The following is a 16,471-nucleotide window of genomic DNA, read 5'->3' on the forward strand; positions in this document are numbered from 1 at the left end:
GACCGGGAGGCGGGCCCCCCCTTGACCGACGTGGCGGCTGACCAATGAAACGCCGCGGTCGCCCACCGTCGCGTCCGCCTATTCGTCAGCCTCCCGCGACGTACGTGCCGGCGGCCCAATCGGAACAGCCACCCTGCGCACAGGCCGGAGGGAGGGCGGGACTTCCGGATATCTCCCCTCACCACCGGGTCCCTGGGTTTCTCGCGGCGGCGGTTGCGGATTTGAAAAGGTTGGGCGCGCGCCTCGGAACGCGCGGCGGTTGGCGCTTCAGGCGGGAAGGTCTGATGTACCAGGATGTTGGCCACCCTTGACCAAATTACCAGGATGTTGGCCACTCTTGACCACATTTCCAGGACGTTGGCCACTCTTGACCACATTTCCAGGACGTTGGCCACTCTTGACCAAATTACCAGGATGTTGGCCCACTCTTGACGAAATTACCAGGATGTTGGCCACCCTTGACCAAATTACCAGGATGTTGGCCACCCTTGACCAAATTACCAGGATGTTGGCCCACCCTTGACCAAATTACCAGGATGTTGGCCACTCTTGACCACATTTCCAGGACGTTGGCCACTCTTGACCAAATTACCAGGATGTTGGCCCACTCTTGACGAAATTACCAGGATGTTGGCCACCCTTGACCAAATTACCAGGACGTTGGCCACTCTTGACCACATTTCCAGGACGTTGGCCACTCTTGACCAAATTACCAGGATGTTGGCCCACTCTTGACCAAATTACCAGGATGTTGGCCACTCTTGACCACATTTCCAGGACGTTGGCCACTCTTGACCAAATTACCAGGATGTTGGCCCACTCTTGACCAAATTACCAGGATGTTGGCCCACTCTTGACCAAATTACCAGGACGTTGGCCCACTCTTGACCACATTTCCAGGACGTTGGCCACTCTTGACCAAATTACCAGGATGTTGCCCAGACTTGACCAATTTTACCGGGACGTTGCCCCGTCTTGACCGGTTTTACCAGGACGTTGCCCGGTCTTGACCAAAACACAGTGACGTTTGTCCAGCCCTGGCCGGTTTTACCGGGACGTTGACCAAAACACAGGGACGTGGTCCAGTCATGACCGATTTTACCAGGACATTACCCAGTCTTGACCAATTTACAGAGATGTTGCCCACTCTTGACCAAATTACCAGTATGTTGCCCAGACTTGACCAATTTTGCCGGGGTGTTGCCCGGTCTTACCGGGACGTTGTCCAGCCCTGACCGGTTTTACCGGGACGTTGCCCAGTCTTGACCAAAACACCGGGACGTTGTCCAATCTTGACCGATTTTACCGGGACGTTGCCCAGTCTTGACCAAAACACAGGGACGTTGTCCAGTCTTGACCGATTTCACCAGGACATTACCCAGTCTTGACCAATTTACCAAGACATTGCACGCTCAGGAGCAAATTACCGGGACGGTGGCCGGTCCCGCCTGGGTTTCCCGGGACGGTGGCCGGTCCCGCCTGGGTTTCCCGGGACGGTGGCCGGTCCCGCCTGGGTTTACCGGGACAGAAGCGACGAGAAGGGGTGGGGTGGTGTGGACGTGATTGAGTCCAGCACGGAAACAGACCCTTTGGTGAAAACGGTCTGTGCCGTCCCTGGGTATCCCGTTCACCAGCACTTTGGCCAATATCCCTCTCGCCCCTTCCACCCCATCCTTTTGAAATGGTATTGGATTAGATTCCCTACGGTGTGGAAACAAGGAGCGACCCCACCCAGACCCAGTCCCCTTCGCCAAACACCACGGGCAAAATCTGGCGCGGCCGATTCACCGAAGCTGCGCGGTCTTTGGACTGCGGGAGGGAGCCGGAGCACCCGGAGGGAACCCACGCCGACCCGGGGAGAGGATGCGCTAACTCCACACAGGCGGCCGCCTGAGGCGGGAATTGAACCAGGGTCCCTGGCACCGTGAGGCACCAGTGCCGCCCACTGTGCCGCCCACCACTTCCTCGTTCCACACATGCACCACCCTCGGTGGGAAAAAGTTACCTCTGGGGTCCCTTTACCCTGCTTACCTTATATGTACGACCCTCGCCCTCCTGTTCCACTCCCTCCCTATCTCCCTCACCCTCCTACACCCCTCACCCTCCTGTTCCAATCCCCCCCTCCCTATCTCCCTCACCCTCCTGTTCCAATCCCTCCCTCCCTATCTCCCTCACCCTCCTGTCCCAATCCCTCCCTCCCTATCTCCCTCACCCTCCTGTTCCAATCCCTCCCTCCCTATCTCCCTCACCCTCCTGTTCCAATCCCTCCCTCCCTTTCTCCCTCACCCTCCTGTTCCAATCCCTCCCTCCCTATCTCCCTCACCCTCCTGTTCCAATCCCTCCCTCCCTATCTCCCTCACCCTCCTGTTCCAATCCCTCCCTCCCTATCTCCCTCACCCTCCTGTTCCAATCCCTCCCTCCCTATCTCCCTCACCCTCCCTATCTCCCTCACCCTCCCGTTCCAATCCCTCCCTCCCTATCTCCCTCGCCCTCCTGTTCCAATCCCTCCCTCCCTATCTCCCTCGCCCTCCTGTTCCAATCCCTCCCTCCCTATCTCCCTCACCCTCCTGTTCCGATCCCTCCCTATCTCCCTCACCCTCCTGTTCCGATCCCTCCCTATCTCCCTCCCCCTCCTGTTCCGATCCCTCCCTATCTCCCTCCCCCTCCTGTTCCAATCCCTCCCTCCCTATCTCCCTCACCCTCCTGTTCCAATCCCTCCCTCCCTATCTCCCTCACCCTCCTACACCCCTCACCCTCCTGTTCCAATCCCTCCCTCCCTATCTCCCTCCCCCTCCTGTTCCAATCCCTCCCTCCCTATCTCCCTCCCCCTCCTGTTCCAATCCCTCCCTCCCTATCTCCCTCACCCTCCTGTTCCAATCCCTCCCTCCCTATCTCCCTCACCCTCCTGTTCCAATCCCTCCCTCCCTATCTCCCTCACCCTCCTACACTCCTCACCCTCCTGTTCCAATCCCTCCCTCCCTATCTCCCTCCCCCTCCTGTTCCAATCCCTCCCTCCCTATCTCCCTCACCCTCCTACACCCCTCACCCTCCTGTTCCAATCCCTCCCTCCCTATCTCCCTCCCCCTCCTGTTCCAATCCCTCCCTCCCTATCTCCCTCCCCCTCCTGTTCCAATCCCTCCCTCCCTATCTCCCTCACCCTCCTGTCCCAATCCCTCCCTCCCTATCTCCCTCACCCTCCTGTTCCAATCCCTCCCTATCTCCCTCACCCTCCTACACCCCTCACCCTCCTGTTCCAATCCCTCCCTCCCTATCTCCCTCACCCTCTTGTTCCAATCCCTCCCTCCCTATCTCCCTCACCCTCCTGTTCCAATCCCTCCCTCCCTATCTCCCTCACCCTCCTGTTCCAATCCCTCCCTCCCTATCTCCCTCACCCTCCTGTCCCAATCCCTCCCTCCCTATCTCCCTCACCCTCCTACACCCCTCACCCTCCTGTTCCAATCCCTCCCTCCCTATCTCCCTCACCCTCCTGTTCCAATCCCTCCCTCCCTATCTCCCTCACCCTCCTGTTCCAATCCCTCCCTCCCTATCTCCCTCACCCTCCTGTTCCAATCCCTCCCTCCCTATCTCCCTCACCCTCCTGTTCCAATCCCTCCCTCCCTATCTCCCTCACCCTCCTGTTCCAATCCCTCCCTCCCTATCTCCCTCACCCTCCTGTTCCAATCCCTCCCTCCCTATCTCCCTCACCCTCCTGTTCCAATCCCTCCCTCCCTATCTCCCTCACCCTCCTGTTCCAATCCCTCCCTCCCTATCTCCCTCACCCTCCTACACTCCTCACCCTCTTGTTCCAATCCCTCCCTCCCTATCTCCCTCACCCTCCTACACCCCTCACCCTCCTGTTCCGATCCCTCTGCCGTGGGTAACGTGTGCGGTTTGTCTGGGCCGTTGCAGGTTGTGCCGCCGTTAGCCATGTCTCTGGCCGACGAGCTCCTGGCGGACTTGGAGGAGGCGGCGGAGGAAGAGGAGGAGAGCTTTCCCGACGAGGACGATGAGGAGGCAATTGACGTGGTGGAGGAGGAGATGGAGCTCGACCTGGCCGTGGACTCGGTCAAGAGCATCGCGAAACTGCGAGACAGCAAGCAGGTCCGGTGCCCAGGACTGAGGGAGCGCCGCACTGTCGGAGGGAATCCACGCCCTCCCTCCCTCCCTCCCTCCCTCCCGGTGCCCAGTACTGAGGGAGGGCCGCACTGTCGGAGGGAGATGGATATACTCTAGGCCTTGAGCTCCATAATCCAGGCCCACACTCCCTCCCTCCCTCCCTCCCGGTGCCCAGTACTGAGGGAGGGCCGCACTGTCGGAGGGAGATGGATATACTCTAGGCCTTGAGCTCCATAATCCAGGCCCACACTCCCAAGTGCCCATCCCGATCCCGAAACCATTGCCTCTCGCCCGAGAACCCAACCATTTGCTCCACGCCTGTTTTATCAATGCCCTTTCTCACCTCGGAGCGCCTCAGTTTGAGGTCCCCTCGTCCCGGAGAGTCCAGGCTGAATCTGTCCCCATCTCTCGCTCTCTCTTCAGACGACAAGCCACACACCGTCGTAGAGAGGTTACAGCACAGTAACAGACCCGTGCTGAGCCAGAGACCCTAACCCAATCCAGTCCCCGTTCCCCAGCACCTGTCCCATCTCCCTCTAACCCCCCCCCCCCGCTTCCTATCCCACGTTCCCACCCCCCTCCATCCTTTTAAACGTTGATATTGTCCCAGCCGCCCCCCACCACCTCCTCGTTGCCCACACACCCACCACCCTCTGCGGGGAAACAGTTAGCCCTCGGGGCTCCCTCTCCCCTTAAACCTACGCCCCCCCCCCCCCCTAGTCCTGGCATCCCACCCCAGGGTGGGGAACAGACCAAGTCTATTTACCCTCTCTGTGCCCTCCCTCTTGTGATCTTATAAACCTCAGTAAGGTCACCCCACCCCCGATGCTCCGGGGAATACATCCCCCCCCACCCCCCGGCCTCTCCCTGTAGCTCTAACCCTGGCCACGTCCTTGAGAATCTTTTCCGAACTCTGCGATCAATGAGTGAATTGCACGTTACTCCGAGCATGGTCTCCCCCAACGCCATGTATGTTTGCACCAATTCTTCCTGACCTTGATGTTCACTGCCTTTAGCTGGAAATACTCAGCCTCGTGCCGCTCCACGTCGAACTCCCTCTGCCGCGTTTCGGCCCACTCTCCGAACCGAGCTGCGCCCAGAGGTCGTCGAATTCCTGCAGGGCGGAAACAGGCCCTTCAGCCCAACGTGTCCACACTGACCCTCGGAAGTGTAACCCCGCCCAGATGCATTTCCCCGAACCCCATTTCCCTCTGACTAATGCACCTCAACTCCGCATCCCTGGGCACTATGGGTAATTTAGCACGGCCAATGCCCACGCTAACCCACACATCCCTGGGCACTATGGGTAATTTAGCACGGTCAATCCCCACCCTAACCCGCACATCCCTGGGCACTATGGGTAATTTAGCACGGCCAATCCCACCCTAACCTACACATCCCTGGGCACTATGGGTAATATAGCACGGTCAATCCCCCACCCTAACCTGCACATCCCTGGGCACTATGGGTACTTTAGCACGGCCAATTCCCCCACCCTAACCCGCACATCCCTGGGCACTATGGGTACTTTAGCACGGCTAATTCCCCCACCCTAACCTGCACATCCCTGGGCACTATGGATAATTTAGCACGGCCAATCCCCACCCTAACCTACACATCCCTGGGCACTATGGGTAATTTAGCATGGTCAATCCCCACCCTAACCCGCACATCCTTGGACACTATGGGTAATTTAGCATGGTCAATCTCCACCCTAACCCGCACATCCCTGGGCACTATGGGTAATTTAGCACGGCCAATCCCCCACCCTAACACCCACCGTCGGGAACGTCCTCCCTGCATCTGCCCTCGTTGGGAGTTGGAGAAGTCTCCCTCCGGCTCCGCCAACTCCCTCACCCGCCTGAACCCGTGCGCCAACGTGAGGGTTGCAGGGGCTGGGGCTCAGAGCCCAAAAGGTGCGCGGCACCGTTAAAGCCCAGCGGGTTCAGGCAGCGTCCGAGGGAGCGGGAGAGTCGACCGGAGAGGGGGGGGTGGGCGGCGGGAGCGAAAACTCTTCATCAGCAACGTCTTGGTCGGGGGGAAACGCCGACTCTGCAGCCCCGTTCCCCCCCCCCCCACCCCCCGGGCACCTTTCGGCTCCAAGCCGGACTCGATCAGCCTCCCCCACGCACATCAGTCCCGCCATTCCCCATCTCCCCACCGCAATCGGGCTGGGAAACCGTCCACCGCTGCGCTCCCTCGAGGGCAGGAGCACCCTTCCTCAGCAAAGGGGGGGGGCACAAACGGGCGCAGGATTCCCCTGGAGAAACTGCGCCCGTGGCACCTCCAGCGGCCGGTAAACCCGGGCTTCCCGCTGCACGCTCCCCTTTCCCGAGCTGCACCCAGTCGGGAGGGAACCTGCCGTCCCCCCCTTTCACCGTCCATTCCGCTGTTCCCAAACTGCGTCGGAAGTTTCCACCCCACCCCCTTCATTCTCTCCCTCTGCCCTTACAGTTTGCGGAGATCGTGACCAAGATGGGAGACTACATCGGCAAGCAACGCAGCTCTTCAGAAGGTAAGGACGTGCGGTTCTGCCCTGGGTGACCCCTCGGCCCCCTAACCCAGGCCCACACTCCCTCCCTCCCTCCCGGTGCCCAGTACTGAGGGAGGGCCGCACTGTCGGAGGGAGATGGATATACTCTAGGCCTTGAGCTCCATAATCCAGGCCCACACTCCCTCCCTCCCTCCCTCCCTCCCGGTGCCCAGTACTGAGGGAGGGCCGCACTGTCGGAGGGAGATGGATATACTCTAGGCCTTGAGCTCCATAATCCAGGCCCACACTCCCTCCCTCCCTCCCTCCCTCCTGGGGCCCAGTACTGAGGGAGGGCCGCACTGTCGGGGGGAGATGGATATACTCTAGGCCTTGAGCTCCATAATCCAGGCCCACACGCCCTCCCTCCCTCCCTCCCTCCCTCCTGGTGCCCAGTACTGAGGGAGGGCCGCACTGTCGGAGGGAGATGGATATACTCTAGGCCTTGAGCTCCATAATCCAGGCCCACACTCCCTCCCTCCCTCCCTCCCTCCCTCCCGGTGCCCAGTACTGAGGGAGGGCCGCACTGTCGGAGGGAGATGGATATACTCTAGGCCTTGAGCTCCATAATCCAGGCCCACACTCCCTCCCTCCCTCCCTCCCTCCCTCCCGGTGCCCAGTACTGAGGGAGGGCCGCACTGTCGGGGGGAGATGGATATACTCTAGGCCTTGAGCTCCATAATCCAGGCCCACACTCCCTCCCTCCCTCCCTCCCTCCCTCCTGGTGCCCAGTACTGAGGGAGGGCCGCACTGTCGGAGGGAGATGGATATACTCTAGGCCTTGAGCTCCATAATCCAGGCCCACACTCCCTCCCTCCCTCCCTCCCTCCCTCCCGGTGCCCAGTACTGAGGGAGGGCCGCACTGTCGGAGGGAGATGGATATACTCTAGGCCTTGAGCTCCATAATCCAGGCCCACACTCCCTCCCTCCCTCCCTCCCTCGCTCCCGGTGCCCAGTACTGAGGGAGGGCCGCACTGTCGGAGGGAGATGGATATACTCTAGGCCTTGAGCTCTGTAATCCAGGCCAACATTCATAGGATCCCTACAGTGTGGAAATATGCCATTTCGCCCATCAAGTCTACACCGACTCACCTACCCAGACATATGCCCCGACCCTATTCCTATAACCCTGCATTTCCATTTGTCAATCCCTCCCTCACCAGCACATCCCTGGGCATTATGGGTAATTTAGCACGGTCAATCCCCCACCCTCACCAGCACATCCCTGGGCACTATGGGTAATTTAGCACGGTCAATCCCCACCCTAACCTACACATCCCTGGGCACTATGGGTAATTTAGCACGGTCAATCCCCCACCCTAACCCGCACTTCCCTGGGCACTATGGGTAATTTAGCACGGTCAATCCCCACCCTAACCTACACATCCCTGGGCACTATGGGTAATTTAGCACGGCCAATCCCCCACCCTGACCTGCTCATCCCTGGGCACTATGGGTAATTTAGCACGGCCAATCCCCACCCTAACCTGCACATCCCTGGGCACTATGGGTAATTTAGCACGGCCAATCCCCACCCTAACCTGCACATCCCTGGGCACTATGGGTAATTTAGCACGGCCAATCCCCACCCTAACCTGCACATCCCTGGGCACTATGGGTAATTTACACGGTCAATCCCCACCCTAACCTGCACATCCCTGGGCACTATGGGTAATTTAGCACGGCCAATCCCACCCTAACCTGCACATCCCTGGGCACTATGGGTAATTTAGCACGGTCAATCCCCACCCTAACCTGCACATCCCTGGGCACTATGGGTAATTTAGCACGGCCAATCCCACCCTAACCTGCACATCCCTGGGCACTATGGGTAATTTAGCACGGTCAATCCCCACCCTAACCTGCACATCCCTGGGCACTATGGGTAATTTAGCACGGCCAATCCCACCCTAACCTGCACATCCCTGGGCACTATGGGTAATTTAGCACAGCCAATCCCTCCCTAGGCACTATGGGTAATTTAGCACGGCCATTCCCCCACCCTAACCTACACCCCTTTTGACTGTGTGCGGAAGGTCACACTGACACGGTGGGGGATGTGCTAACTCCACACCGACAGGCAGCCGCCTGAAGGCGGAATTGAACCCGGGCCCCTGACATCGTGAGGTCCCAGTGCTAACCCCTGAGCCACTGTCCCTCCCTCTCCTGCGCACGACGTACACAGAGTGAGGAATGAGAGAGCGGGAGTGAGAGTGAGAGTCAAGTCGGGTTGGGCTGAATGGCCTGTTGTTCAGTGAAGTTGCATGTTTTGAGATGTGCCCGTTTCACTTGGCTGACGTTTTCCCCCCCCCCCCCCTTCCCCTCCAAGTGACAGGGCCTGTGGAGTCCGACCCCGAATACAAGCTCATCGTGGATGCGAACAATCTGACTGTGGAGATCGACAACGAGATCAGTGAGTGATTCTGTTCCTGCTCAGTTAGTTGGCAGAGAGCGAGTGAGGGAGGGAGAGAGTCGGGTATGGCCTCTGCTCAACTCATGAGTCACTCGGAGCACCGTGTCCAGTTCCCCGGTCTCCCCTCGGTCACTCGGAGCACCGTGCACAGTTCCCTGGTCTCCCCTCGGTCACTCGGAGCACCGTGTCCAGTTCCCCGGTCTCCCCTCGGTCACTCGGAGCACCGTGCACAGTTCCCTGGTCTCCCCTCGGTCACTCGGAGCACCGTGCACAGTTCCCCGGTCTCCCCCTCGGTCAGACCCACACTCGGAGCACCGAGCCCAGTTCCCCGGTCTCCCCCTCGGTCAGACCCACACTCGGCGCACTGTGCACAGTTCCCCGGTCTCCCCTCGGTCGCTCGGAGCACCGTGTACAGTTCCCCGGTCTCCCCTCGGTCGCTCAGAGCACCGTGTACAGTTCCCCGGTCTCCCCACGGTCGCTCGGAGAACCGTGTGCAGTTCCCCGGTCTCCCCTCGGTCAGACCCACACTCGGAGCACCGTGCACATTTCCCCGGTCTCCCCTTGGTCACTCGGAGCACCGTGCGCAGTTCCCCGGTCTCCCCTCGGTCAGACCCCACACTCGGAGCACTGTGCACAGTTCCCCGGTCTCCCCTTGGTCAGACCCCACACTCGGAGCACCGTGCACAGTTCCCCAGTCTCCCCTCAGTAAGACCCCACACCCGGAGCACCGTGCACAGTTTCCCGGTATAACCTCGGTCACTCGGAGCACCGTGCACAGTTCTCCGGTCTCCCCTCGGTCAGACCCACACTCGGAGCACCGTGCACAGTTCCCGGTCTCCCCTCGGTCACTCGGAGCACCGTGCACAGTTCCCCGGTCTCCCCTCGGTCACTCGGAGCACCGTGCCCAGTTCCCCGGTCTCCCCTCGGTCACTCGGAGCACCGTGCCCTGTTCCCCGCTCTCCCCTCGGTCAGACCCTCACTCGGATCACTGTGCCCAGTTCCCCGGTCTCCCCTCGGTCACTCGGAGCACTATGCAAAGTTCCCCGGTCTCCCCTCGGTGAGACCCCACATTCGGAGCACTGTGCCCAGTTCCCGGGTCTCCCCTCGGTCAGACCCCACACTCGGAGCACCGTGCACAGTTCCCCAGTCTCCCCTCGGTCAGACCCCACACTCGGAGCACCGTGCACAGTTCCACGGTCTCCCCTCGGTCAGACCCCACACCCGGAGCACCGTGCACAGTTCCCCGGTCTCCCCTCGGTCAGACCCCACACTCGGAGCACCGTGCACAGTTCCCCGGTCTCCCCTCGGTCAGACCCCACACTCGGAGCACCGTGCACAGTTCCCCGGTCTCCCCTCGGTCACTCGGAGCACCGTGCACAGTTCCTCGGTCAGACCCCACACTCGGAGCACCGTGCACAGTTCCCATGTCTCCCCTCGGTCACTCGGAGCACCGTGCACAGTTCCCCGGTCTCCCCTCGGTCAGACCCACACTCGGAGCACCGTGCCCTGTTCCCCGCTCTCCCCTCGGTCAGACCCTCACTCGGAGCACCGTGCACAGTTCCCAGGTCTCCCCTCGGTCACTCGGAGCACTGTGCACAGTTCCCCGGTCTCCCCTCGGTCAGACCCCACACTCAGAGCACTGTGCACATTTCCCCGGTCTCACCTCGGTCACTCGGAGCACCGTGCACAGTTCCCCGGTCTCCCCTCGGTCACTCGGAGCACCGTGCCCAGTTCCCCGGTCTCCCCTCGGTCAGACCCACACTCGGAGCACCGTGCACAGTTCCCCGCTCTCCCCTCAGTCAGACCCCACACTCGGAGCACCGTGCACAGTTCCCCGCTCTCCCCTCGGTCACTCGGAGCATCGTGTACAGTTCCCCGGTCTCCCCTCAGTCCCTCGGAGCACCGTGCACAGTTCCCCGGTCTCGCCCCTCGGTCACTCGGAGCACCGTGCACAGTTCCCATGTCTCCCCTCGGTCACTCGGAGCACCGTGTACAGTTCCCCGGTCTCCCCTCAGTCCCTCGGAGCACCGTGCACAGTTCCCCGGTCTCGCCCCTCGGTCACTCGGAGCACTGTGCACAGTTCCCCTGTCTCCCCTCGGTCACTCGGAGCACCGTGCACAGTTCCCATGTCTCCCCTCGGTCACTCGGAGCACCGTGCACAGTTCCCCGGTCTCCCCTCGGGCAGACCCACACTCAGAGCACCGTGCACAGTTCCCCGCTCTCCCCTCGGTCACACCCACACTCGGAGCACTGTGCACAGTTCCCCGCTCTCCCCTCGGTCAGACCCCTCACTCGGAGTACCGTGCACAGTTCCCCGGTCTCCCCCCTCGGTCAGACCCACACTCGGAGCACCGTGCACAGTTCCCCGGTCTCCCCTTGGTCACTCGGAGCACCGTGCACAGTTCCCCGGTCTCCCCTCAGTCAGACCCACACTCGGAGCACCGTGCACAGTTCCCCGGTCTCCCCTCGGTCACTCGGAGCACCGTGCACAGATCCCAGGTCTCCCCTCGGTCACTCGGAGCACCGTGCACAGTTCCCCGGTCTCCCCTCGGTCAGACCCTCACTCGGAACACTGTGCCCAGTTCCCCGGTCTCCCCTCACTCCCTCGGTGCACCGTGCACAGTTCCCCAGTCTCCCCTCGGTCAGACCCCACACTCGGAGCACCGTGCACAGTTCCCCGGTCTCCCCTCGGTCAGACCCCACACTCGGAGCACCGTGCACAGTTCCTGGTCTCCCCTCGGTCACTCGGAGCACCGTGCACAGTTCCCCGGTCTCCCCTCGGTCACTCGGAGCACCGTGCACAGTTCCCCGGTCTCCCCTCGGTCAGACCCACACTCGGAGCACCGTGCCCTGTTCCCCGCTCTCCCCTCGGTCAGACCCTCACTCGGAGCACCGTGCACAGTTCCCAGGTCTCCCCTCGGTCAGACCCTCACTCGGAGCACCGTGCACAGTTCCCCTGTCTCCCCTCGGTCCCTCGGAGCACCGTGCACAGTTCCCATGTCTCCCCTCGGTCACTCGGAGCACCGTGCACAGTTCCCCGGTCTCCCCTCGGTCAGACCCACACTCGGAGCACCGTGCCCTGTTCCCCGCTCTCCCCTCGGTCAGACCCTCACTCGGAGCACCGTGCCCTGTTCCCCGCTCTCCCCTCGGTCAGACCCTCACTCGGAGCACCGTGCACAGTTCCCCTGTCTCCCCTCGGTCCCTCGGAGCACCGTGCACAGTTCCCATGTCTCCCCTCGGTCACTCGGAGCACCGTGCCCTGTTCCCCGCTCTCCCCTCGGTCAGACCCTCACTCGGAGCACCGTGCACATTTCCCCCGGTCTCCCCTCGGTCACTCGGAGCACCGTGCACAGTTCCCCGGTCTCCCCTCGGTCACTCGGAGCACCGTGCACAGTTCCCCGGTCTCCCCTCGGTCACTCGAAGCACCGTGCACAGTTTCCTGGTCTCCCCTCGGTCAGACCCCACACTCGGACCACTGTGCACATTTCCCCGGTCTCCCCTCGGTCACTCGGAGCACCGTGTACAGTTCCTCGGTCTCCCCTCGGTCGCTCGGAGCACCGTGTACAGTTCCCCGGTCACCCCTCGGTCGCTCGGAGCACCGTGTACAGTTCCCGGTCTCCCCTCGGTCACTCGGAGCACCGTGCACAGTTCCCCGGTCTCCCCTCGGTCAGACCCTCACTCGGAACACTGTGCCCAGTTCCCCGGTCTCCCCTCACTCCCTCGGAGCACCGTGCACATTTCCCCGGTCTCCCCTCGGTCAATCGGAGCACCGTGCACAGTTCCCCGGTCTCCCCTCGGTCACTCGGAGCACCGTGCACAGTTCTCCGGTCTCCCCTCGGTCACTCGGAGCACTGTGCACAGTTCCCCGGTCTCTCCCCTCGGTCAGACCCACACTCGGAGCACCGTGCACAGTTCCCAGGTCTCCCCTCGGTCACTCGGAGCACCGTGCACAGTTCCCTGGTCTCCCCTCGGTCAGACCCACACTCGGAGCACCGTGCCCAGTTCCCCGGTCTCCCCTCGGTCACTCGGAGCACCGTGCCCTGTTCCCCGCTCTCCCCCTCGGTCAGACCCTCACTCGGATCACTGTGCCCAGTTCCCCAGTCTCCCCTCGGTCACTCGGAGCACCGTGCACAGTTCCCCGGTCTCCCCTCGGTCACTCGGAGCACTGTGCACAGTTCCCCGGTCTCCCCTCGGTCAGACCCCACACTCGGAGCACCGTGCACAGTTCCCCGGTCTCTCCCCTCGGTCAGACCCCACACTCGGAGCACCGTGCCCTGTTCCCCGCTCTCCCCTCGGTCAGACCCTCACTCGGAGCACCGTGCACATTTCCCCGGTCTCCCCTCGGTCACTCGGAGCACCGTGTACAGTTCCCCGGTCTCCCCTCGGTCACTCGGAGCACCGTGCCCAGTTCCCCGGTCTCCCTTCGGTCAGACCCACACTCGGAGCACCGTGCACAGTTCCCCGGTCTCCCCTCAGTCACTCGGAGCACCGTGCACAGTTCCCCGGTCTCCCCTCGGTCAGACCCCACACTCGGAGCACCGTGCCCAGTTCCCCGGTCTCCCCTCGGTCACTCGGAGCACCGTGCCCAGTTCCCCGGTCTCCCTTCGGTCAGACCCACACTCGGAGCACCGTGCCCAGTTCCCCGGTCTCCCCTCAGTCACTCGGAGCACCGTGCCCAGTTCCCCGGTCTCCCCTCGGTCACTCGGAGCTCCATACCCAGTTCCCCGGTCTCCCCTCGGTCACTCGGAGCACCGTGCCCAGTTCCCCGGTCTCCCCTCGGTCACTCGGAGCACCGTGCACAGTTCCCCGGTCTCCCCTCGGTCACTCGGAGCACCGTGCCCAGTTCCCCGGTCTCCCCTCGGTCCCTCGGAGCACCGTGCCCAGTTCCCCGGTCTCCCTTCGGTCAGACCCACACTCGGAGCACCGTGCACAGTTTCCCGGTCTCCCCTCAGTCACTCGGAGCACCGTGCCCAGTTCCCCGGTCTCTGTACCCCCCTCAGTTCGATGGGAGGGGAGGTGGACCCTGTGAACCGATACCAGTTCCAGTCTCGTGTGGTCCTCCTCTGGTTGAATCGGGTCAGATGTTGCCGAGCTGTAATTGCCTCCCGTTATCTTTGCTTCCTCAGATATCATTCACAAATACGTCCGGGATAAATACTCCAAACGATTCCCAGAGCTGGAATCGCTGGTTCCCAACGCACTGGATTATATCAGGACTGTGAAGGTCAGGCTCCAAGACTCTGCGTCCATCTGTCATCTCCCCCTCCTGTTCCAATCCCTCCCTCCCTCTCTCCCTCACCCTCCTGTTCCAATCCCTCCCTCCCTATCTCCCTCACCCTCCTGTTCCAATCCCTCCCTCCCTCTCTCCCTCCCCCTCCTGTTCCAATCCCTCCCTCCCTATCTCCCTCACCCTCCTGTTCCAATCCCTCCCTCCCTATCTCCCTCACCCTCCTGTTCCAATACCTCCCGCCCTATCTCCCTCACCCTCCTGTTCCAATCCCTCCCTCCCTATCTCCCTCACCCTCCTGTTCCAATCCCTCCCTCCCTATCTCCCTCACCCTCCTGTTCCAATCCCTCGCTCCCTATCTCCCTCACCCTCCTACACTCCTCACCCTCCTGTTCCAATCCCTCCCTCCCCATCTCCCTCACCCTCCTACACCCCTCCCCCTCCTGTTCCAATCCCTCCCTCTCTATCTCCCTCACCCTCCTGTTCCAATCACTCCCTCCCTATCTCCCTCCCCCTCCTGTTCCAATCCCTCCCTCCCTATCTCCCTCCCCCTCCTGTTCCAATCCCTCCCTCCCTATCTCCCTCCCCCTCCGGTTCCAATCCCTCCCTCCCTATCTCCCTCCCCCTCCTGTTCCAATCCCTCCCTCCCTATCTCCCTCCCCCTCCTGTTCCAATCCCTCCCTCTCTATCTCCCTCACCCTCCTGTTCCAATCCCTCCCTCCCTATCCCCCTCACCCTCCTGTTCCAATCCCTCCCTCCCTATCTCCCTCACCCTCCTGTTCCAATCCCTCCCTCCTTATCTCCCTCACCCTCCTACACTCCTCACCCTCCTGTTCCAATCCCTCCCTCTCTATCTCCCTCACCCTCCTGTTCCAATCCCTCTCTCCCTATCTCCCTCCCCCTCCTGTTCCAATCCCTCCCTCTCTATCCCCCTCACCCTCCTGTTCCAATCCCTCTCTCCCTATCTCCCTCCCCCTCCTGTTCCAATCCCTCCCTCTCTATCTCCCTCACCCTCCTGTTCCAATCCCTCCCTCCCTATCTCCCTCACCCTCCTCACCCTCCTGTTCCAATCCCTCCCTCCCTATCTCCCTCACCCTCCTGTTCCAATCCCTCCCTCCCTATCTCCCTCACCCTCCTGTTCCAATCCCTCCCTCCCTATCTCCCTCCCCCTCCTGTTCCAATCCCTCCCTCCCTATCCCTATCTCCCTCCCCCTCCTGTTCCAATCCCTCCCTCCCTATCTCCCTCACCCTCCTGTTCCAATCCCTCCCTCCCTATCTCCCTCACCCTCCTACACTCCTCACCCTCCTGTTCCAATCCCTCCCTCCCTATCTCCCTCACCCTCCTACACCCCTCACCCTCCTGTTCCAATCCCTCCCTCCCTATCTCCCTCCCCCTCCTGTTCCAATCCCTCCCTCCCTATCTCCCTCACCCTCCTGTTCCAGTCCCTCCCTCCCTATCTCCCTCACCCTCCTGTCCCAATCCCTCCCTCCCTATCTCCCTCACCCTCCTGTTCCGATCCCTCCCTCCCTATCTCCCTCACCCTCCTGTCCCGATCCCTCCCTCCCTATCTCCCTCACCCTCCTGTTCCAATCCCTCCCTCCCTATCTCCCTCACCCTCCTGTTCCAATCCCTCCCTCCCTATCTCCCTCACCCTCCTGTCCCAATCCCTCCCTCCCTATCTCCCTCACCCTCCTGTTCCAATCCCTCCCTCCCTATCTCCCTCCCCCTCCTGTTCCAATCCCTCCCTCCCTATCTTCCTCCCCCTCCTGTTCCAATCTTTCCTTCCCTATCTCCCTCACCCTCCTACACCCCTCACCCTCCTGTCCCAACCCCTCCCTCCCTATCTCCCTCACCCTCCTGTCCCAATCCCTCCCTCCCTATCTCCCTCACCCTCCTGTTCCAATCCCTCCCTATCTCCCTCACCCTCCTGTTCCAATCCCTCCCTCCCTATCTCCCTCACCCTCTTGTTCCAATCCCTCCCTCCCTGTCTCCCTCACCACCTCGGAAATCTCTGGGCTCCTCCTCCTCCCATTCCCGCGCCTCAAGCGTTATTTTAAGTTTGATGGTTTGCTCTCGGGCTGCGCGTGCGGTACCTGAGCTAGATTTATTGCCCCGTCCCTAATTACCCCCAACCCAGGGCCTCACTGTAGGACGTGGAGTCATGTGTATGCCCGACCACGTGAG

At 61.5% G+C, this 16,471-nt stretch overlaps 1 protein-coding gene across 1 annotated transcript in view; it reads left to right on the forward strand.

Annotated features, from left to right (window-relative positions):
• Positions 1–117: 117 nt before the first annotated feature.
• The window catches only part of prpf31 (PRP31 pre-mRNA processing factor 31 homolog (yeast)), a 30,194-nt gene continuing 13,840 nt past the window's right edge, over positions 118–16,471 (forward strand). Inside the window, exons 1-5 of the mRNA XM_072567774.1 lie at positions 118–229; positions 3,910–4,101; positions 6,571–6,631; positions 8,976–9,059; positions 14,186–14,283. Of these exons, the coding sequence (XP_072423875.1) occupies positions 3,928–4,101; positions 6,571–6,631; positions 8,976–9,059; positions 14,186–14,283 (417 nt within the window). The 5' untranslated portion in view covers positions 118–229; positions 3,910–3,927. The remainder of the gene's footprint in view (positions 230–3,909; positions 4,102–6,570; positions 6,632–8,975; positions 9,060–14,185; positions 14,284–16,471) is intronic.

Source organism: Chiloscyllium punctatum, unplaced genomic scaffold (assembly GCF_047496795.1).
Source record: "Chiloscyllium punctatum isolate Juve2018m unplaced genomic scaffold, sChiPun1.3 scaffold_1586, whole genome shotgun sequence".
Classification (NCBI taxonomy): Eukaryota; Metazoa; Chordata; class Chondrichthyes; order Orectolobiformes; family Hemiscylliidae; genus Chiloscyllium; species Chiloscyllium punctatum.